Source organism: Leucoraja erinacea, chromosome 15 (assembly GCF_028641065.1).
Source record: "Leucoraja erinacea ecotype New England chromosome 15, Leri_hhj_1, whole genome shotgun sequence".
Classification (NCBI taxonomy): Eukaryota; Metazoa; Chordata; class Chondrichthyes; order Rajiformes; family Rajidae; genus Leucoraja; species Leucoraja erinaceus.
The window spans coordinates 45812952-45835103 of NC_073391.1; the positions used below are offsets into that span (position 1 = coordinate 45812952).

Sequence of the window (22152 nt, forward strand, 5' to 3'; positions counted from 1 at the left end):
AGTCATTTTCAATGTTTTCTTTCATAGGTTCGTTATCGCGCATATCAAATTCTCGCATTGCAAGATACTGGACCTTGCACGAATCGCCGCCCGCCACAATAGATCAACGGGGAATGCCTGGCTTCCCTCTCTGCATCAGACCACCTGGAAAGTAAGAATGTGTATGCCAGCCTGTTGTTCAGCTTGGACCAGGACTAGGAAACATGCCAACTGGCCCATTCCAGACTGCAGGAGTACATGCTGAGGCCAACACCGAGGCTCTGTAGTGGAGGAACATAGTCTAGGGTACATCCACTGTGCGACATTGGTGGGGGGGGGGGGGGGGGGGGACTCAAACAAGGAAAGGGAGCCACATGAATGGCAAGCCTGAAGGGTGCCTCATATAATGAGTTTTATGAACACTACCAAATATGATGCTAATTAATGTATGTATAGCCGCTGAGAGTGTCGGAAGTTTTTGCATTAATCTTTTGTATATATTTATTATGCTGAATAAATTTCAAACATCACTGTTAATTGGTTTTCGAAAAACCCAACAGAAATCTCGTTCTAACCAATTACGCCTACGAACATTGAGTGTGCTGTGGTGACTGATACAAGGACCTGTGACACAGGGTTTACAACAGAACTCATTTATTCGTCACAGTCCCAGAATATTAAACTCTTGGAATTACTGCATTTCGTTGTACCTGTACTCGTATTTGTGCAATGACAATAAAGTTGAATTGAATTGAATTGAATTGAATTATTAACATCCGCAGAACAAACCCCAACTGTGCCCAATGACCAGTGTTTAGACCTGGGTGTGATGAACATCAGCTGCAACATCAAACTAAAACTTATTTAAACTTTCCCCCCAGTGTGAACACGCTGGTGTACCAATAGCTCAGATAATCGAGCTGTAAACAGGTGAATGTCCTTTCCTCAGTCTATTCGTTGGTTCGAATTACCAGTGAAACGCTACCCACAGTCAGAAGAGGTAAATGGTTTCTCCACAGCGTGAATTTGTTGATGGGCCATCAGGTGAGAAAATTGTGAGAATCCCTTCCCACAATCAGAGCAGATGAACTGCCTTTCCCCGGTGTGAATTCGCTGGTGTGTCAGTAACGCGGAGGAGTGAATGAATCCCTTCCCACATTCAGGGCAGCTGAACGGCCTCTCCCTAGTGTGAACCCGCTGATGTGTTATCATGATGGACAACCGGGTAAATCCTTTCCCACACACAGAGCAGGTGTACGGCCTCTCCCCGGTGTGAACACGTTGATGCGTTATCATGCTGGAGAACTTTGTAAATCTCTGCCCACACTCGGAACAGGTGAACGGCCTCTCCCCGGTGTGAACTCGCTGGTGTGTCAGTAGCTCTGAAGATTGAATGAAACCCTTCCCACACTCAGAACAGGTGAACGGCCTCTCCCCAGTGTGAATCTGCTGGTGCCTCTTTAGATGACAGGCTTGAGAGAATCCCTTTCCACAAGCAGGACAGGCAAACGGCTTCTCCAGTGTGTGAACCCGTTGGTGTGTTACCAGGTGGCAAGATTGAGTGAATCCTTGCCCACACACAGAGCAGGTGAACGGCCTCTCCCCAGTGTGAACACGCTGATGTGTTATCAAGTTGGACAAATGAGTGAATCCTTGCCCACACTCAGAACAGATGAACGGCCTCTCCCCGGTGTGAATATGCTGGTGCCTCTTCAGGTTGCATGATTGAGTGAATCCCTTTCCACAATCAGGACAGACAAATGGTTTCTCCACAGCGAGAACTTGCTGGTGAGTCACCATGTGGGAAGATTGCGTGAACCCCTGCCCACACTCAGAGCTGATGAATAATTTCTCCATGCTGTGAACTCCCTGACGTCTCGTCTGCTCAGCTGACACAGTGAATCCCTCCCACGCGTTCAGGTGCTGGTGAACTGAACAACACTCTTGGTATGATGGGTTGAGTTTGAGATTACCATACACAAATCCTCTGCGTGTTTTATCCTGTAGAAAGAGTTTACAATAAACATTAACAGATAAAGATCAATGCTTCAGACACAATCATTTTAGTGTCTATGACAAGTTGTGATATCACACAGTGACAGGTTGGCTGAAAATGAGCTGGGTGAACAAGTCGTCATCTTCTATATGGGCTCAACAGCAAATTTGCTGGTTTACTTTCTGTCTGCACCAGAGTGATCCGTTTCTGACAGTCATTTGGCCATGTTTTCACTCCATCACCGGGGGTAGCCTCACTTACTGGGCAAGTCCCATGTCCTTACTTTGAGCAACATGCTATTCCTGACCTCCAGGTGATCAATGGCGTTGAATTCAACAAAGTTAATGCTCTTGGATGCCACAGGTCGGTATTCATACTCTCTAAAAAAATACTAAAGTGCTGGAGGAACTCAGCAAGTCAGGAAGCATTTGTGGATAAGAAGGTTTGTTGACCATTCTTCAGACCAGCGGCGTTACTCCAGCACTATGTGCGGGGTTTTTTTTATGAACAAGCAACTGCCGTTCCTTGTATCTGCTGATAAGACTGCCCGGTGGCCAAGGAATCCATGTTTGTGCTTCGAAACACACTGTGTTTGTAGCAATGAAGCGTTGCTGTGGTACCCATGGCCGCCTCTTTACCCACAATCCCCCGCGATCCAGAAACCGGCCTATCGATCACCCTGCAATCGATATGATCCGGCCGCCGCCAGCACCATCACGGGCGGGCGGGAAACTCCCCGGGGCCCGGGTGTGGAGGGAGAGGGGGGAGGACCCCAGGTGACGGGCCACCGTGTCCCCGAGGGCCGCACCGATTCTCCCCGCAGCCGGGGGCCGCTCCTCAGGCCGGGGCCTCGGTGCTGACTGATCCCGCGCCCGGATCCCCGCTCCTACCCGCCGCCGATCCTCCGGAGTCTTTTGTCCACTGACCGCATGCGCGCCTTGGCCGCAACACTTCCGGGCTCTCCACGCCTGCGCGCTTGGTATCGTCTGCAACATAGAGCAAGTTCTGCGGCGCGGAGATTTCTGGGTAACAAGGGCGCCATGGAAATGATCTGAAATCACCGGCTCAACGTTCCCCGATGGACAATAGTCCGTTATCATGTCGAGACGCAACAAACAAGCTCGTAGAAGCCACATTCTCGGCTGGGCGGTGATACTGCAGACAGATGACTAATGGGGATGGAATATAATCTGGAAGATTGTTGAAATCTATGGGAAATGGTTTTGTTTAGATGAGTTTACTGTCACGTGTATCGAGCTACAATGAAGTTCATAAGTTATTGGAACAGAATTAAGCCATTCGGCCCATCAAGTCTACTCCACCATTCAATCATGGCTGATCTATCATTCCTTTTCAACCCCATTCTCCTGCCTTCTCCCCATAACGCCTGACATCCATACGAATCAACAATCTGTCAATCTCCGCCTTTAAAATATCAACTGGTTTGACTGCCACAGATTTGACTGCCGCCAATTGATATGAGTGCCACACAATGAATTCCACAGAGTCACCACCCTCCAACTACTGAAATAGCTCCTCATCTCCTTTCTAAAGATATGTCCTTTTACCCTGAGGCTTTCCACCAGTGGAAACATCCTCTTGACATTCACACTATCCATGCTTTTTTTTGCCAACACATTGCAAACCAGTTAGCTGAAAGATGACATGATTACAATCGAGCAACCCACAATGTACAGCTACATGATAAGGGGAACAACGTTTAGTTCAAGGTAAAGTCTAGTAGATACGGATTAAAGGTTGGCCGAGGGTCTTTAATGAGGTAGATGGTAGCTCAGGACCGTTCTCTAGTTGATGATATGATGGTTCTGTTGCCTAATAACAGCTGGGAAGAAACTATCCCTGAATAGGTGTGCATTTCCATACTTCAGTACCTCTTGGGGAGAAGAGGGAGTGACTGGCGCGAGACTCGTCTTTGATTATGCTGGTGGTGTTGCTGAGGCAGCGTGAAGTGTAAATTGTGTCAATGGAAGGGACGTTGGTTTCTGTGATGGCCTGAGCTGCATGTAAGTGATTATTTCAGTTTGTGTCCATGATGGCTGTCGGAAGGGAGAGTGTACGCTGGCGCGGCTCTCTCTTCACATTGTGTTTTTGATTGTTTTGTCTTTGGATCGAATTCTGTCTTTAATTTGTGTATTGGTGATGTCTTTATTATTTATTTTACTCCAATTATATGTTGTTTACTCTTGTTAAATTCTGTAAGGTGTCCTTGAGACTTTTGAAAGGCGCCCACAAATAAAATTTATTATTATTACTATCCACAATTCTCTGCAATTTCTTGTGGTTTTGGATAGAGCTGTTCCCAAACCATGCTGTGATGCATCTTGATAAAATACTTTTTACGGTGCATCTGTAGAAGTTGGTGAGAATTATTAGGGAAACCCTTAACTTCCTAAGACTTCTAAAGAAGTAGTGGTGTTGGTGTGCTTCCTTTGTCATTGCTTTGGTATGGGTTGTCCAGGACAAGTTGCTGTTGATATTTACTCCTCAGAACTTGAAGCTTACAATCATCTCTACTTTGGCACAGTCAATGTATACTGGGGGTAGACAAAAATGCTGGAGAAACTCAGCGGGTGCAGCAGCGTCTATGGAACGAAGGAAATAGGCAACGTTTCGGTCTGAAGAAAGGTTTCGGCCTGAAGCGTTGCCTATTTCCTTCGCTAAATAGATGCTGCTGCACCCGCTGAGTTTCTCCAGCATTTTTGTCTACCTTCGATTTTCCAGCATCTGCAGTTCTTTCTTAAACACAATGCACACACTCCCCCCCCCCCCCCCCCCCCCCCTCCTCCCCCTCCTCCTCCCCCTCCTCCACCGCCCCCCCTTTCACCCGTTCTCCAGAGATGTTGAGTTGTCCCGGCACATTGTTTCCACTATATATTAATTGCCAGTCGTTGGCCTGCACCACTGGCCCCACTAAAATCAGTCTGATGAAGGTTCTTCACTGACGGACAAGAATCTCCCGGGGCAACCCCCCCCCCCCCCCCCCCCCAGCAGGTGCCGGCAGCGCAGCTGGTGGTCGGGGCAGTGCGCAGGCGCGGCGGAGCTGCAGGGCGCGGGGAGCGCACGAGGCGACGGTTGGGTTCGCGCGGGAAGCGCGAGCGGTGGCGGTTGGGTTCGCGGGGTCTGGGGGTGAGGAGCGAGAGGGGGAAAGGTGATGGATGGTTTGAGTGGGAGGGTGATGAAGGAGGGCGGTGGAGGAACGGCAGAGAGGGAAGGGTGGTTGGAGGGGACGATGCTGCGTGCGGGAAGATGTTGGGGGTGTTGTGAGGGGAAGGGTGGATGGCAACGTGAGGGGAGGGGTGGAGGGCTGAGGAAGTGGCTGGGAAATTGGGAGGTTGTGAGAGGATGTGGTTGTGAAGGGAGGGGTGGATGATAGCGTGAAGGGAGGGTGGTGGGACTGTGAGGAGAGGAGAGGGGGGGGGGGAGGATTTGGGAGGTGTGAGCAAAAATACTAGAGGAATACTCTGCTCTATAATCTTTGGTTGTGAGGGGAGAGGTGAGCGGACATGGTTGTGAGGATTGGGGATAATGGGAGGAGACTGTTGGAGGGACTGTTGAATGCAGCGAAAAACAGGTGTGGGCCCAACAGGATAAACAGTGCGAATTGTGAAGAAAATGGACAGAAAAGTTTCTAACTGCGTACCCCATCTATATAACAGTTGCAAATGGCCAAGCTGCAGCAAGGAAGGTAAGGATGAAACGTTCCGATCCGAAACATCGCTTTATTCATTTTCTCCAGAGATGATGCCGCACTCGCTGAGGTATTCCAGCATTTTTGTGTCTGTCTTCAGTATGAACATTGAATTCACCGATGTAAGGTCACAACACCCATTTCTCCCGCACCCCTCTCTGACCTGTGGCCAACGTTCCTTCCCTCTGGCTTCACAATTGGCACCATTTGTTTTAATCTCTGGCCTTTATTCGAACCAACATCCCCCTCCCCCCGGTGCTCACCTTCCAAGCTTTGTCCTTTTCCTCCTCTCTACCAGCCCCCGCCCCACCTACAATCAGTGGGCAGAATTGACCCAACTAGAAATCCACGGTGCCTGAGAATACGCCTGACCAGCTGAGTTACACGAGCACTTTGTGTCTTTCTTTGGGATAACACTTTAATGTGAAGAATAAAAGTGCCCTTTACAGAGTACTAAGAAGTTTGTGATAAAAAATAGGCCAAAGTCAGCATGGTTTTGTGAAGGGGAGATCTTTGCCTGACGAATCTGCAAGAATTCTATGAGGATGGTAAATAGCAGGACAGACAAAGGAGAGTCGGTGGATGTTGTTTACCGAGATTTTCAGAAAGCCTTTGATAAGGTGCCACACGTGAGGCTGCTAAGGAAGATGAAGCCATGGTATCAAAGGGCAGATACTAGCATGGTTGGCTGGATGGCAGAAGGCAAAGACTGGCAATAAAGGGGGCTTTTTCTGGTTGGCTGCCAGTGACTAGAAAAGTTCCGCAGGGGTCGGTGCTGGGGCCGCTTCTCATCACGTTGTATATTGATGATTTGGATGAGGGGATTGAAGACTTTGTGGCCAAGCTAGGTGGAGGGGCAGCTGGTGTAGAGGAAGCAGGAACTCCGCAGGACTTGGACAGGCTGGAAGAGTGGGCAGATAAAAAGTGGCAGATAGAATATAGTGCACAAAGTGTGGAGTCATGCATTTTGGTAGTAGGAATAAAGGCGTAGATTATTTTCTAAATGAGTAATCGGTCGTAAAGAAGGCAAATATATGCCAGCATTTGTTTCAAGAGGGCTGGAATATGAAAACAGGGATGTATAAGGGAGGCTCTTGAATTCTCTGGCCAGGCTGCATTTGGTGAGGAATTTTGGGCAGCCTCAGAAGTCTGAAGAGGGGTCTCGACCCGAAACGTTGCCTATTTCCTTCGCTCCATAGATGCTGCTTCACCCGCTGAGTTTCTCCAGCATTTTTGTCTACCTTTGATTTTCCACCATCTGCAGTTCCTTCTTAAACAACAGAATGAAAGGACATTCCTTTAGGATGGAGATGAGGAGGAATTTCTTTAGTCAGAGGATGATGAATCTGAAATTCTTTGCTACAAAAGGCTGTGGTGGCCAAGGCATTTGATATTTTTTACAGTAGAAATGGATTCTTGATTAGTATGGGTGTCAGTGGTTATGGTGAGAAGGAGGTTAGGAGGGTGAGATAGATCAGTCATGATCGAAATGTGGAGTAGACTTGATGGGCCGAATGGCCTAATTCTGCTCCCATCACATGACCTTATGACTCTCTCTGACCTATGGCCCACCTGATTCACACCAGTTTCTCACATGTCCCTCCACCCACATTCCTTCCTCTGGCTTCACAATTGGCACCTTCTGTTTAAATCTCTTGACCTTTGTTCGAACCATCTGCCGCTCCCGTGTTCACTGATTGCCTTCCAAGCTTTGCTCTGCCCCTCCTCTCTCCCAGCTCTCTCCTCTTCCCCCCCCCCCCCCCCCCCCAATCGGTGTGCAGAATGGACCCGACCCAAAATGTCACCCATCCATGCTCTCCTGAGATACGCCTGTCCAGCTGAGTTACTCCAGCACTTTGTGTCCTTCTTTGGGATAATATAGCAGTGTGAGTGGGCGATTGATGTTCGGCGTGGAATCGGTGGGGAAAGGGACTGTTTCCATGCAGTGTCTTTCAATCGTTGAGCCGAATTGCAGGCACGTGTATAATGGGAAGTTGTGTAAACCGTGGCAAAGGAAATACAAAAATATTGCACCAGATTGATGGGAGGATATATACTGGAAGGGGCCAAATGGCCTCCCTGTGTACATTTCACGCACAGACACATTTTCGACAGAATACATTTATTAGTCACAAAGCTAGAATATTAAACTCCAGCCTTGTTATTAACAGCCCAGTAATAGAATTAGAAACAACAGCAGAACAAACTCAGCAATGAACACCAGCAGCAACTGCAGAGTACAACTGCAGTCACGGTGGCGCAGCGGTTGCGTTGCTGCCTTACAGTGAATGCAGCGCCGGAGACCCGGGTTCGATCCCGATTACGGGTGCTGTCTGTACGGAGTTTGTACGTTCTCCCCGTGACCGGCATGGGTTTTTCCCCACATTCCAGACATATAAGTTTGTAGTGTAATCGGCTTGGTAAATGTAAAAATTATCCCTTGTGGGTGTAGGATAGTGTTAATGTGCGAGGATCACTGGTTGGCGAAGACCCGGTGGGCCGAAGGGCCTATTTCTGTGCTGTATCTCTAAACTAGACCAGCAGTTACTTGTGGGCTTGCAACGGGATTCAACGACTGTGATGGTTAAACACAAAACCAAAAACTTATTAAAATTTTCCCCTCAGTGTGAATGTGAAATGGGAGAGGCAAATGGTTTCTCCACGGTATGAAGTCGCTGATGGGTCATCAGGTGGGAAAATCGTGTGAATCCTTTCCCACACCCAGTGCAGATGAACGGCCTCTCCCCAGTGTGAACTCTCTGGTGTCTGAGTAACGTAGATGAATGAATGAATCCCTTCCCACACTCGGAACAGGTGAACGACCTTTCCCCGGTGTGAATTTGCTGGTGTTTTATCAAGATGGTCGACCGAGTGAATCCCTTCCCACACTCAGAGCAGGTAAATGGCCTCTCCCCAGTGTGAACTAGCTGGTGGGTTTTCATGCTGGAGAACTTGGTAAATCCCTTCCCACAGGTAGAGCAGGTGAACGGCCTCTCCCCAGTATGAACTCGCTGGTGTGTCAGTAGGTCAGATGATCCAATGAATCCCTTCCCACACACAGAGCAGGTGAACGGCCTCTCCCCAGTGTGAACCCGCTGGTGTATCAGTAGCTCCGAAGATTGAATGAATCCCTTCCCACATTCAGAACAGGTGAACGGCCTCTCCCCAGTGTGAATTTGGTGGTGCCTCTTCAAATGGCATGCTTGAGTGAATCCCTTCCCACACTCGGGACAGGTAAATGGTTTCTCCTTTGTGTGAACTCGTTGGTGGGTCACCAGTTGGGAGGTATCAGTGAACCCCTGCCCACACACGGAGCAGGTGAACGGCCTCTCCCCAGTGTGAACTCGCTGGTGCCTCAGTAGCTCAGATGATCCAATGAATCCCTTCCCACACCCAGAACAGATGAACGGCCTTCCCCCGGTGTGAATTCGCTGATGTCTTTTCATGTGGATTAACTGAGCAAATTGCTTCCCACACTCAGAACAGGTGAACGGCCTCTCCCCGGTGTGAGTTTGTCGGTGTCGATTCAGGTTGTACGTTTGAGTGAATCCCTTCCCACAATCGGGACAGACAAATGGTTTCTCCACAGGATGAACCTGCTGGTGGGGCATCAGGTGGGAAGGTTCAGTGAATCCCTGCCCATACACAGAGCTGGGGAATAATTTCTCCATGCTGTGAATGCCTCTCACACATTCAGGTGCTGGTGAACTGAATGAGTTTCAGATTCCCGGACACAAATCCTCTGCTTGTGCTACCCTGTAAAAAGAGATTACAACAAACATTAATAGGTAATGGTCAGTGTTTCACACAAAGTAATTTTAGTCTCTAATGGTGAGCACCGACATCACACAGAGACAGTGAGGCTGAAACTAAGCAGGGGGATCAAACCCTCATCTTTTCTCTGAGTTCCACATCAGAATTTGCTGACTTTCTTTCCGTCTGCAATGGAATGGGTCATTTCTGCCAATCACCTGCCTAATATTTGGCCCAGGTTTTCACTCCATCAATGACGGCAGCCTCGCCTTTTGGACAAGCCCCACATCACCACTATGAGCAACGCGACATTTCCGTGGCTGGTGCAAGAGTTAAGTCAAGAGTGAGTCATTTGTCATTGTGACACATTTGTCATATGTCCCAAAACAGAACAATGAAATCCTTACTTGAAGTAGCACAACAGATAGTGTTTGGTAAACTGTTAGGATTGAAGGCAGATAAATCCGCAGGTCCTGCTGGTCTGCATCCCAGAGTACTCAAGGAGGTGGCCCAAGAAATTGTGGCTGCATTGGTGATCATTTTCCAATGTTCTCTCGACTCTGGATCAGTTCCTGTGGACTGGAGGGTAGCCAATGTAACTCCACTTTTTAAAGAAAGGAGGGAGAGCACTTTGTATCCTTCTTTGGGATAATATAACAATTGGCGATTGATGTTAGACGTGAAATCGGTGGGGAAAGGGACTGTTTCCATGCAGTATCTTTCAATCGTTAAGACGAGTAACGCATATGTATAATGGGAAGCTGTGTAAACCGAGGCAAAGGAAATACAAAAATATTGCAACTGATTGATGGGAGGATATATACTGGGAGGGGCCAAATGACCTCCCTGTGTACATTTCACACACAGACACATTTTCAGCAGAATACATTTATTAGTCACAAAGCTAGAATATTAAACTCCAGCCTTGTTTTTAACAGCCAGTAATAGAATTAGAAACAACAGCAGAACAAACTTTGTCTTGGGTGTGATGAACATTAGCAGTAACCGCAGAGTCCAACACCAGTAGTCACTTGTGGGCTTGCAACTGGATTCAACGACAGTGATGGTTAAACATCGAACCAAAAACTTATTAGAATTTTCCCCTCAGTGTGGATGTGAACTGGGAGAGGCAAATGGTTTCTCCAAGGTGTGAACTCGCTGATGGGTCATCAGGTGGGAAAATCGTGTGAATCCTTTCCCACACCCAGTGCAGATAAACGGCCTCTCCCCAGTGTGAACTCTCTGGTGTCTGAGTAATGTAGATGAATGAATGAATCCCTTCCCACACTCGGAACAGGTGAACGACTTTTCCCCGGTGTGAATTAGCTGGTGTTTTATCAAGATGCTCGATCGAGTGAATCCCTTCCCACACTCAGAGCAGGTAAATGGCCTCTCCCCAGTGTGAACTAGCTGGTGGGTTTTCATGCTGGAGAACTTGGTAAATCCCTTCCCACAGGTAGAGCAGGTGAACGGCCTCTCCCCAGTGTGAACTCGCTGGTGTGTCAGTAGGTCAAATGATCCAATGAATCCCTTCCCACACACAGAGCAGGTGAACGGCCTCTCCCCCGTGTGAACCCGCAGATGTACCAGTAGCTCTGAAGATTGAATGAATCCCTTCCCACACTCAGAACAGGTGAACGGCCTCTCCCCAGTGTGAATTAGCTGGTGCCTCTTCAGATGGCATGCTTGAGTGAATCCCTTCCCACACTCAGAACAGGTGAACGACCTTTCCCCGGTGTGAATTAGCTGGTGTTTCATCAAGATGGTCGACCGAGTGAATCCTTTCCCACACTCAGAGCAGGTAAATGGCCTCTCCCCAGTGTGAACTCGCTGGTGGGTTTTCATGTTGGAGACCTTGGTAAATCCCTTCCCACAAGTAGAGCAGGTGAACGGCCTCTCCCCAGAGTGAACTCGCTGGTGTGTCAGTAGGTCAGATGATCCAATGAACCCCTTCCCACACACAAAGCAGGTGAACGGCCTCTCCCCTGTGTGAACCCGCTGGTGTGTCAATAGCTCCGAAGATTGAACAAATCCCTTCCCACACTCAGAACAGGTGAACGGCCTCTCCCCAGTGTGAATTTGCTGGTGCTTCTTCAGATGCCGTGCTTGAGTGAATCCCTTCCCACACTCGGGACAGGTGAACGACCTTTCCCCGGTGTGAATTTGCTGGTGTTTCATCAAGGTGGATGACCGGGTGAATCCCTTCCCACACTCAGAGCAGGTAAATGGCCTCTCCCCAGTGTGAACTCGCTCGTGGGTTTTCATCCTGGAGAACTTGGTAAATCCCTTTCCACAGGTAGAGCAGATGAACGGCCTTTCCTGAGTGTGAAGTCGCTGGTGTGTCAGTAGGTCAGATGATTGAATGAATCCCTTCCCACACTCAGAACAGGTGAACGGCCTCTCCCCAGTATGAATTTGCTGGTGCATCAGCAGCTCTGAAGATTGAATGAATCCCTTCCCACACTCAGAACAGGTGAACGGCCTCTCCCCTGTATGAATCTGCTGGTGCCTCTTCAGATAGCGTGTTTGCGTGAATCCCTTCCCACAATCAAGACAGGCAAATGGTTTCTCCTTAGTGTGAACTCGTTGGTGGGCCACCAGTTGGGAGGTATCAGTGAACCCCCGCCCACACAGAGAGCAGATGAATGGCCTCTCTCCAGTGTGAACTCGCTGGTGCCTAAGTAGCTCAGATGATCCAATGAATCCCTTCCCACACTCAGAACAGGTGAACGGCCTCTCACCGGTGTGAGTTTGTCGGTGTCGTTTCAGGTTGTAGGTTTGAGTGAATCCCTTCCCACAATCGGGACAGACAAATAGTTTCTCCACAGGATGAACCTGCTGGTGGGGCACCAGGTGGGAAGGTTCAGTGAATCCCTGCCCACACACAGAGCTGGGGAATAATTTCTCCATGCTGTGAATGCCTCTCACACATTCAGGTGCTGGTGAACTGAATGCGTTTCAGATTCCCGGACACAAATCCTCTGCTTGTGCTACCCTGTAAAAAGAGATTACAACAAACACTAATATGTAATGGTCAGTGTTTCAGACAAAGTAACTTTAGTCTCTAATGGTTTGCACTGACATCACACAGAGAGCAAGACTGAAACTAAGCAGGGGGATCAAACCCACATCTTTTCTCTGAGTTCCACATCAGAATTTGCTGACTTTCTTTCCGTCTGCAAAAGAGTGGGTAATTTCTGCCAATCACCTGCCTAATATTTGGCCCAGATTTTCACTCCATCAATGACGGCAGCCTCACCTTTTGGGCAAACCCCACATCACCACTATGAGCAACGCGACATTTCTGTGGCTGGTGCAAGAGTTAAGTCAAGAGTGAGTCATTTGTCATTGTGACACATTTGTCATATGTCCCAAAAACAGAACAATGAAATCATTACTTGAAGTAGCACAACAGATAGTGTTTGGTAAACTGTTGGGGACTGAAGGCAGATAAATCCGTAGGTCCTGCTGGTCTGCATCCCAGAATACTTAAGGAGGTGGCCCTAGAAATTGTGGATGCATTGATGAATATTTTCCAATGTTCTATGGACACTGGATCAGTTCCTGTGGGCTGGAAGGTAGCTAACGTAACCCCACTTTTTAAGAAAGGAAGGTGAGAGGAAACAAAGTTAGCCTGACATCGGTAGTGGGGAAGATGCTTGAGTCAGTTATTAAAGATGTAATAGCATCGCATTTGGAAAGCAGTGACAGGTTCGGTCAAAGTCAGCATGATTGTATGACGGAGAAATCATGCTTGACTAATCTGGAATTTTTTGAGGATGTAACAAGTAGAATGGATATGGGAGAGCGAGTGGAAGTGGTGTATCTGGACTTTCAAAAATCCCATACAGGAGATTAGTGTGTAAAATTAGAATACATGGTATTGGGGGTAGAGTGAACTGTATCCACAAACCGTGAGTGAGTGAACTATGAGTCCAGCAGCCGTGCGTGAGTGAACTGTGTGTCCAGCAGCCGTGACTGAGTGAACTGAGTCCACAAGCCGTGATTGAGTGAACTGTGTCCACAAGCCGTGAGTGAGAGAACTGAGTTCACAAGCCGTGACTTAGTGAACTGTGAGTCCACAAGCCGTGACTGAGTGAACTGTGAGTCCACAAGCCGTGAGAGTGAATCGCGAGTCCCCAAGCCGTGAGTGAGTGAACCGCGAGTCCACAAGCCGTGAGTGAACCACGAGTCCACAAGCCACGAGTGAACAGCGACTCCACAAGCCGTGAGTGAGTGAACCGTGAGTCCATAAGCCATGACTGAGTGAACCGTGAGTCCACAAGCCGTGACTGAGTGAACCGTCTGTCCACGAGCCGTGACTGAGTGAACTGAATCCACAAGTCGTGAGTGAGTGAACTGTGAGTCCAGAAGCCATGAGTGAGTGAACTGTGAGTCCAGAAGCCGTGAGTGAGTGAACTGCGAGTCCAGAACCCGTTAGTGAGTGAACTGTGAGACTAGAAGCTGTGAGTCAGTGGACTGAGTCCAGAAGCCACCTGGTGCGCGGAGGCGGCCCGGAGCGCGGAGCCTGCCCGATTGCTGCAAACTCAAGAACCTGGGAAGTGAGAGTGGGGGGATTGAGGGGGCCGGGTGCTGGCGGGGCTCACCACCCCCATCCCCCTCCCCTCGGTGGCAGGCCACAGCAGCGGTAGGCCATGGCAGCGCTCCCCCACCGGCCCCTGCCTGAAGCCGTCCCCCTCTCCCGGCTACAGAAAGCTTCCGCCAGTCCCCACCTGAAGCCTCCCCGTCCCCAGCTGCAGGAGTAGCCCAATAATCCATATGGCCCACAATATGTCCATAATAGCCCTCTGGAAACCAGTCCCTTCGGCCCACAACACCCATATTAGCCCTGCAGAAAGTCCCCACCTCCCTCCACTGGCCACCGCCTGAAGCCGTCCTCCCCCGGCTGCAGGACGCTTCCCCCTCTCCCACTGGCCCCCGACAGCCCCGCCTGATGCCGTGCCCCTCCCCAGGCTGCAGGACGCAACAAGAAAGAATGGACTCAATAAATCTCTTCTTTAACGTTTAAATTGTTATATTTTAAGAATTATTCACGTTTTACGCTTTAATGAATCCCTTTTCCACTTGCCATGCCCTTCAGCTGCACCTGCGCAGTAATACCTGCGTGTTCTACATCACAATGGGAACCCAACGGGAGGGAATGGCGGCGCCGCCGGAGAGCCGCTAAGAGTGGTTTGGAGGGGGGGGTGGAGTGAGTGCGAGGGGGAGCGGAAGGCCAAGGTGCGGAGTGGGGGTTGAGGGGAGGGATCAGGGGCGTCACAACAGGAACCAGTCAGCCGTGTCTGTGCACTTGGGGGCTATGCGACAGTGGTGGAATATTGGGATTGGTGGAGAGGTGGAATATTGCGTTGGGGGACCAGGCCTTCTGTGTGAGAATGGAACCCAACGGGTCCCAATTCGTCTAGTAGCTCAATATATATATGCGTATACAAAATAGACATACAAGTAAATAGTCAATGGTAGTGCAAAGGCAAAAATAATGGGCCGACGTTCTGAGCTTATTTGGAGATTGTCGCGTTTAAGAACCAGATGCTTGTGGAGAAACTACTCCTGAACCTGGACGTTACCGTTTTCAAACTCTCTGGTAGACGGGGAATCTAAGCTTGCGCTTCCAGTGATTCTCTGCCTATCGGCAGTAAATCGCCGGCGAGGTATCCATGGCCGAATCTTTACCCACAACCCCACCGCGAGCCAGAAACCGGTCTATCCGTCAACGTGCTATCTTTGCGCACGCGCAGCCATGTCCGGCCGCCGTCAGCACCGTCACTGACGGGCGGGAAACTCCCTGGGGCCTGGGTGCGGAGGGAGAGGGGGAAGGACCGGCACCGTCCCCAGATGGGCGACCGTGTACCCGAGGATCGCACTGATTCTCCCCGCAGCTAGGGACCGCTCCTCAGGCAGGGACTCGGTGCTGACTGACCCTGCTCCTACCTGCCGCCGATCCTCCGGATCTTTGCTCCGGACTCTTTTGTCCACTGACCGCATGCGCGCCTTGGCCACACCACTTCCGGCTATCTGCGCATGCGCGAGAGAGAGGGGGCAGATCCGAATGAGAGACTGGACCGGCTGGGAGAAGGGGGGGTGGTGAAAGACGTGCGTGTTTGTGTATTGCTCACAGATGTGTTTCGTTTAATATTCCGCGAGGAGCGCCAGGGTTTGCACGTTGGTTGGTTGTTTCCCCCCCCCTCCAGCCTGGGTGGAAGGATTGTCCTGCCGCTGGGGAGTTCCTGCAGAAACTGTCCAGGACATGCAGTGAAGCCGCCATAGCGAGTTCCTCTCTCCTCATCCATCTCCACATCTCTCCTCATCCATCTCCACATCTCTCTTCCCGCCGCATCGCCTTTACCTGCGGACAGGTAACGGGGAACGGGTTCCTCGGGAGTTAAGTTCAGCTGGAGTTAGCGCTTCTTCTCCGCGCTGGCTGTAGGCCTGAGGCCGCCATTGCTCCGGGTCGGTGCCCCGTCAGTCCAGGGTCACCCCGAACATCTCCAGCCGCCCCCGGGCAGGGATGGGACACTCGGGAGGCGATGGGGCCGGTAGTAAGACTACGCTCACAAATCTGTAGGAGATGGGTGCGTGATTCGCCCCTGTATACTAATCTTGTATAACCCGGGAGGGCAGCCTTAGTGAGGTGGAACCCATACACCCAGGCTAAGGGGGTCGGGACCGTGATTCATTAGACTGTCACTGGTGAGATATCTGCATGGACCAGTGGAGAAGGGAGAACTAGTGTCGCTAACTCCAGTAGCGATTCAACAGCACTGGAGACCCAGTTCGATCCTGACTACGAATGAAACGCAGGTCTGTATACGCAGCAGCTCAGCTGCCGAGAATGTTTATCTCCGGTGACCTATGACCAGGGCATGCGCAGTCAGAATACCAAACTCGCTTATTAAACGCTGAAAGCTCACACAAACAAAATAGACGATTATTTGTGAACAACTTTACACCTACATGTTCCGGAATATTTTTCGATCAGACTCGGGAACCAAAGACCCTTTTCATACGCCGCACCAGCGCTATCACATCCTCCTAACTATCTTATCATTGATCTCAGACGTAAGGCACAACTCAAGACTCATCTCATCTCAGGCGAACCCATATCCACCACTGACTCATTCAAATTTCTTGGCACTCATATAAGCAATAACCTCAAATGGAAAATCAATTCAGATCACATTTATAAAAAAGCCAACCAAAGACTTTTCTTTCTCTGCCAGCTCAAGAAGTTCAGAGTGAGGAAACATCTCCTAATCCGATTTTACAGAGCCATCATCCAAAGCATGCTCACTTCATTAATAACAGTCTGGTACAGCAGTTTAGACACTCACTCCCGTAATAAACTACAGCGCATTGTCAACAAAGCATCCAAAATCATCAGCACTCCCCTCCCATCAATAGAATCACTCAATCTCAAACGGTCCGTGTCAAGGGTGAAGAAAATCATTTCTGATCCCTCCCACCCAGCTCACCACATCTTCCACCTGCTGCCGTCAGGAAGGCGCTACAGCTCACTGCCCGCCAAAACATCACGATTTAAAAACAGTTTCTATCCACATGCAATTCGAATTCTGAACACTCTATGACAACATCACATAGCCACCTCGTGTATGTACTGTATACTGTATGTTGTTGTGTTTTTATGTTATGTTTGACGGGAATCAGCCTATTGTATAACATCCTGTACTGAACCTGAATTCCACCAGCTTGACTGTGTAGTCATTAAATAATCTAATGTAATCTTATTTGGTTATTGCCAATTAAGCTACTTCATATCCCCAAAGCTCCTATTAAATCTTTCCCCATCTCACCTTGGACCGATGTCCTCTGGTTCCTGATTCCTAGCCTGCTCAATCTCTCCCTATAGCCCAGGCTCTTGAGCCCTGAGCATGAATCTTCTCTACTCCATTTACAGCTGGGCAACATCTTTTCTATTGCATGGTGACCAAAACTGAACATAATACTCTAACTGTGGTCTCCCAAACTCCCCAAATCTGTACTCAATATAGTTCCCAGCCCTTCTTCAAACCGAATGAATGCCTGCTGGACTCCAGGCAAACCCTCTTCACATACAGTGATAATCATTATAAATGTGTCCAGCGTTGGAGATAAAGTCACAGTGACGCAGCTGGTAGAGCTGCTGCCTTACAGGGCGAAGGACCCAGATTTGATCCTAACCTCGGGTCCTGTTTGTTTGGAGTTTGTACGTTTTTTCTGTGACCACATGGGTTCCCACTGGCACTCCGATTTCTCCCACATCCCAAAGACATGCGGGTTTGCAGATTAATTGGCCTCGGTAAATTCCCCTTGTACAAAGGGAGTGAATGCAAAAGTGAGATAACATAGAACACTGGTTGATCGATGGTTGCCTTGGACACCATGGGCTAAAAGGGATACTGACTATGCTATATTTTTCAATGAACTTGAGATGAATAACAGGCATGCATTTAATGGGATATTCAGTAAACAAAGGAAAAAAATACCAGAATATTCCAACGGAGTGATCGGAGGATAAATACTGACAGACACCAGATGGGCCGAATGGTATTTCTATGTACATTCCACGCAGAGTCACAGTGTTTACAACAGATCACATTTATTCTCAGACCCAAAATATTAAACTTCAACCCAGTTATAAAACTTACGAACAGCAGCCTACAAGCCCCAACTGTGCCCTGTGTTCATTCCTGATTGTGATGAACACCAGCAGTAACCACAGAATCCAACAGCAGCAGTCACTTGTGGGACTTGCAACAGGATTCAGCAATTGTGACAGTTCAACACCAAACCAAAAACCTATTTAAACTATCCCCCACAGTGTGAACGCACAGGTGTGTTCACTCAGATAATCAAGTGAATCCCTTCCCCCACACTAAACAGGAGAATGCCCTTTCCCCAGATTGAATTCTCTGGTGGGTCACCTGATTAGATTTACCAGTGAAATCCTACCCAGAGTTGGGAGAGGCAAACGATTTTTCCACAGCGTGAACTCGCTGGTGGGTCATCAGTTGGGAAAATTGTGTGAAACCCTTCCCACACTGAGAGCAAATGATCGGCCTCTCCCCGGTGTGAATTCTCTGATGTGTTATCATGCTGGAGAACTTGGTAAATCTCTGCCCACACTCAGTGCAAGTGAACGGCTTCTCACCAGTGTGAACTCGCTGGTGTGTCAGTAGCTCAGATGATTGAATGAATCCCTTCCCGCACTCATAACACGTGAACGGCCTCTCTCCCCTATGAATCTGCTGGTGCCTCTTCAGATTGCATGCTCGTGTGAATCCCTTCCCACAATCAGGACAAGCAAATGGTTTCTCCAGAGTATGAACCTGTTGGTGTGTCACCAGGTGGGAAGATTGAGTGAATCCTTGCCCACACACAGAACAGGTGAATGGCCTCTCCCCAGTGTGAACTCGCTGGTGTGTTATCATGTTGGCTAACTGAGTGAATTCCTTCCCGCACTCAGAACACGTGAACGGCTTCTCCCCAGTATGAACACGTTGATGTCTTATCATGTTGGACAATTGGGTGAATTCCTTCCCACACTCAGAGCAGGTGAAAGGCCTCTCTCCGATGTGAATTTGCTGATGAGTTATCATGTTGGACAACTGAGTGAATTCCTTCCCACATTCAGAGCAGGAGAACGGCCTCTCCCCAGAGTGAATTTGCTGATGTGTTATCATGTTCGACAGCCGAGTGAATTCTTTCCCACACTCAGAACAGGTGAATGGCCTCTCTCCACTATGAACTCGTTGGTGTCTCAGTAGCTCAGATGGTTGAATGAATCCCTTCCCACACTCAGAGCAGGTGAACGGCCTCTCCCCAGTGTGAATTAGCTGATGCCTCTTCAGCTGGCATGCTCGGGAGAATCCCTTCCCACAATCTAAACAGGCAAATGGTTTCTCCAGAGAGTGAACCCGTTGATGTGTAACAAGGTGGGAGGATTGAGTGAATCCTTGACCACACAGAGCGCAGGTGAACGGCCTCTCCCCAGTGTGAACTCGCTGATGCGTTATCATGTTGGACAAACGAGCAAATCCCTTCCCACACTCAGAACAGGTGAACGGCCTCTCCCCGGTGTGAATTTTCTGGTGTCTCTTCAGGCTGCATGCTTGAGTGAATCCCTTCCCACAATCAAGACATGCAAATTGTTTCTCCATTACGTGAAATTTCTGGTGGCCCTCTAGATGTGAAGATCAAGTGAATCCCTACCCACACTGGTGGATAATTTCTCCATGCAGTGAACTCGAGGGCTGACACAGTGAATCCCTCCCACACATTCAGGTCCCGGTGAACTGTCGGCACTGCAGATCTGATGGGTTGAGTTTGAGGATCATGTGCTCAAATCCTCTGCTTGTTCTACCCTGTTAAAAGATGGACAATATTAGTCACGTGCGGTTCTTTGTATCTACTTTCTGCTCGGCAGGAAATCGCCGCATGTTTACCCACGGGCGGGAAATTCCCCGGGGCCCAGGTGCGGAGGGAAAGGGGGGAGGACCGGCACCGTCCTCAGGTGATGTGGACCCGAGGGCAGCCGGGGGCCGCTCCTCAGGCCGGGCCTCGGTGCTGACTGATCCCGCGCCCGGATCCCCGCTCCTACCCGCCGCCGATCCTCCGGAGTCTTTTGTCCACGGACCGCATGCGCGCCTTGGCAGCTCCTCTGGTATCTTTGGGCAGCACCACTTCCGGGGCTCTGCGCGCTTGGTATCGTCTGCAACAAAGACCCTAAGATCTTTGGTCTGCTACATAGGGCGAGTTCTGGGGCGCGGAGGTTTCTGGGCAATAAGGTCGCCATAGAAATAATCTGAAATCACCGGCCCAGCGTTCCCCAATGTTTACCAGTGAGTCCGTGTTTTATTGCGGAGACATAGCAAGCAATGTTAAGCATGCTCCCACAAGCAAGATACCACTGAATCTGTGTAAGAAGGAACTACAGGTGCTGGTTTAAACCGAAGATAGACCCAAAAAGCTGGAATATCTCAGCGGGACAGACAGCATCTCTGGAGAGAAGGAAAGGGTGACATTTCGGGTCGGAGCTGAAGAAGCGTCTCGACCTGAAACGTCACCCATTCCTTCTCTCCAGAGATGATGCTAGTCTCGCTGAGTGACTCCAGCTTTTTTTGTATAAGGCGCTGGTCAGGCCACATATGGAGGAGTACTGTGAGCAGATTTGGGCCCCATATCTGAGGAAGGCTGTGCTGGCTCTGGAGAGGGCCCAGAGGAGGTTTACAAGAATGATTAGGTTAGCATATGATGAGTGTTTGACAGCACTGGGCCTCTACTCGCTGGAGTTTAGAAGGTTGAGGAGGAACCTCATTGAACCTTACAGAACAATGAGAGCCATAGAAACAGAAATTAGGTGCAGGAGTAGGCCATTCGGCCCTTCGAGCCTGCACCGCCATTCAATATGATCATGGCTGATCATCCAACTCAGTATCCCGTACCTGCCTTCTCTCCATACCCTGTGATCCCCTTAGCCACAAGGGCCACATCTAACTCCCTCTTAAATATAGCCAATGAACTGGCCTCGACTACCCTCTGCGGCAGACAGTTCCAGAGATTCACCACTCTCTCTGTGTGAAAAAAGTTCTTCTCATCTCGGTTTTAAAGGATTTCCCCCTTATCCTTAAGCTGTGACCCCTTGTCCTGGACTTCCCCAACATCGGGAGCAATCTTCCTGCATCTAGCCTGTCCAACCCCTTAAGAATTTTGTAAGTTTCTATAAGATCCCCTCTCAATCTCCTAAATTCTAGAGAGTATAAACCAAGTCTATCCAGTCTTTCTTCATAAGACAGTCCTGACATCCCAGGAGGCATAGATAGAGTGGATGTGGAAATTATGTTTCGACTGGTGGGAGAGTCTCGGACCAGAGGTCGTAGCTTCAGAATTAAAGCGGAGCACTAAGGCAAATAACTTGTATGTGAATACTTGGCCAATAAACTTACTTACTTACTTATCTGGAGTACAGTCACACCAGCGAACTCACACTGGGGAGAGGCCATTCACATAATCTGTGTGTGGGAAGGGATTCGCTCAATCTTCCAATCTGGTGATCTATCAAGTAGTATATACTGGGGGAAAAGTTGAAATAAACTGTTTGCTGAAGTGACTGCAGGTGTTGGACTGTGTGGTTAATGCTGCAGTTCATCATGTCTAGGGTTGCCTTGTCACTGGCCACAGTTGGGGTTTGTTTGTTTTGCCGATGTTAGTAATTGTTATAGGTGAGCTGGTGATCCATATTCTGAGTCTGTGACAAATAAATGTGTTTTGTCTGAGGTCCTTTTCTCTGTAACACAATCAATTTAAAATGATATATAAAAAAATAATTTTCAAGGGGTACCGGGATGGAGGGGATGGTTGACAAGGGGGGTTAATGTTTATCTATTGCTTTACAATTGTTTACTTATGTTTGGTTACTTCATATATGAAGTTTGTATGTGTATAATAGTTGTATGTATATATATGTCTGTAGGTATTATGGAAATTGCCTGGGGTAGTATTATTATTATTAATTAATTGATTTTTAAATATGGTAGAAGTGTTGGGGAAAAGGGGTGAGATTTAATAAGTTATTCTTCTTCTCACTCCTTTTCGAGCTTGTACAGACACAGAGTTGGACATTGGAAATTTGCTTTTTGTTCTTTTCATTGCTTGTAAATATTGATTGTAATGTCCAATTGTTTGATAATTTCGATTT

General features: G+C 48.9%; 3 protein-coding genes across 4 annotated transcripts; all 3 read right to left on the reverse strand.

Moving 5' to 3' along the window:
- Window positions 1-616: 616 nt before the first annotated feature.
- LOC129704319 (gastrula zinc finger protein XlCGF52.1-like) lies at window positions 617-20265 on the reverse strand. The gene is made up of 2 exons (XM_055647383.1): window positions 20056-20265; window positions 617-1980 (listed from the first exon to the last, which is right to left on the reverse strand). The coding sequence occupies exons 1-2, from the start codon at window positions 20248-20250 to the stop codon at window positions 961-963; spliced, it is 1215 nt and encodes a 404-aa protein (XP_055503358.1). The 5' UTR covers window positions 20251-20265; the 3' UTR covers window positions 617-960.
- On the reverse strand, window positions 7790-14022 carry LOC129704365 (zinc finger protein 850-like). Its single transcript, XM_055647453.1, has 3 exons — window positions 12836-14022; window positions 10545-12432; window positions 7790-9400 (listed from the first exon to the last, which is right to left on the reverse strand). The coding sequence occupies exons 2-3, from the start codon at window positions 12345-12347 to the stop codon at window positions 8306-8308; spliced, it is 2898 nt and encodes a 965-aa protein (XP_055503428.1). The 5' UTR covers window positions 12348-12432; window positions 12836-14022; the 3' UTR covers window positions 7790-8305.
- LOC129704321 (gastrula zinc finger protein XlCGF57.1-like) lies at window positions 18036-20193 on the reverse strand. Of its 2 annotated transcripts, none has more exons than XM_055647385.1 (2): window positions 20056-20193; window positions 18036-19819 (listed from the first exon to the last, which is right to left on the reverse strand). In XM_055647385.1, the coding sequence occupies exon 2, from the start codon at window positions 19613-19615 to the stop codon at window positions 18404-18406; it is 1212 nt and encodes a 403-aa protein (XP_055503360.1). In that variant the 5' UTR covers window positions 19616-19819; window positions 20056-20193; the 3' UTR covers window positions 18036-18403. The 2 variants fall into 2 exon arrangements, with proteins under 2 accessions (XP_055503360.1, XP_055503359.1); XM_055647384.1 differs by lacking the exon at window positions 20056-20193 and adding an exon at window positions 19901-20049 and having other exon boundaries at window positions 18036-19863.
- Window positions 20266-22152: the final 1887 nt, after the last annotated feature.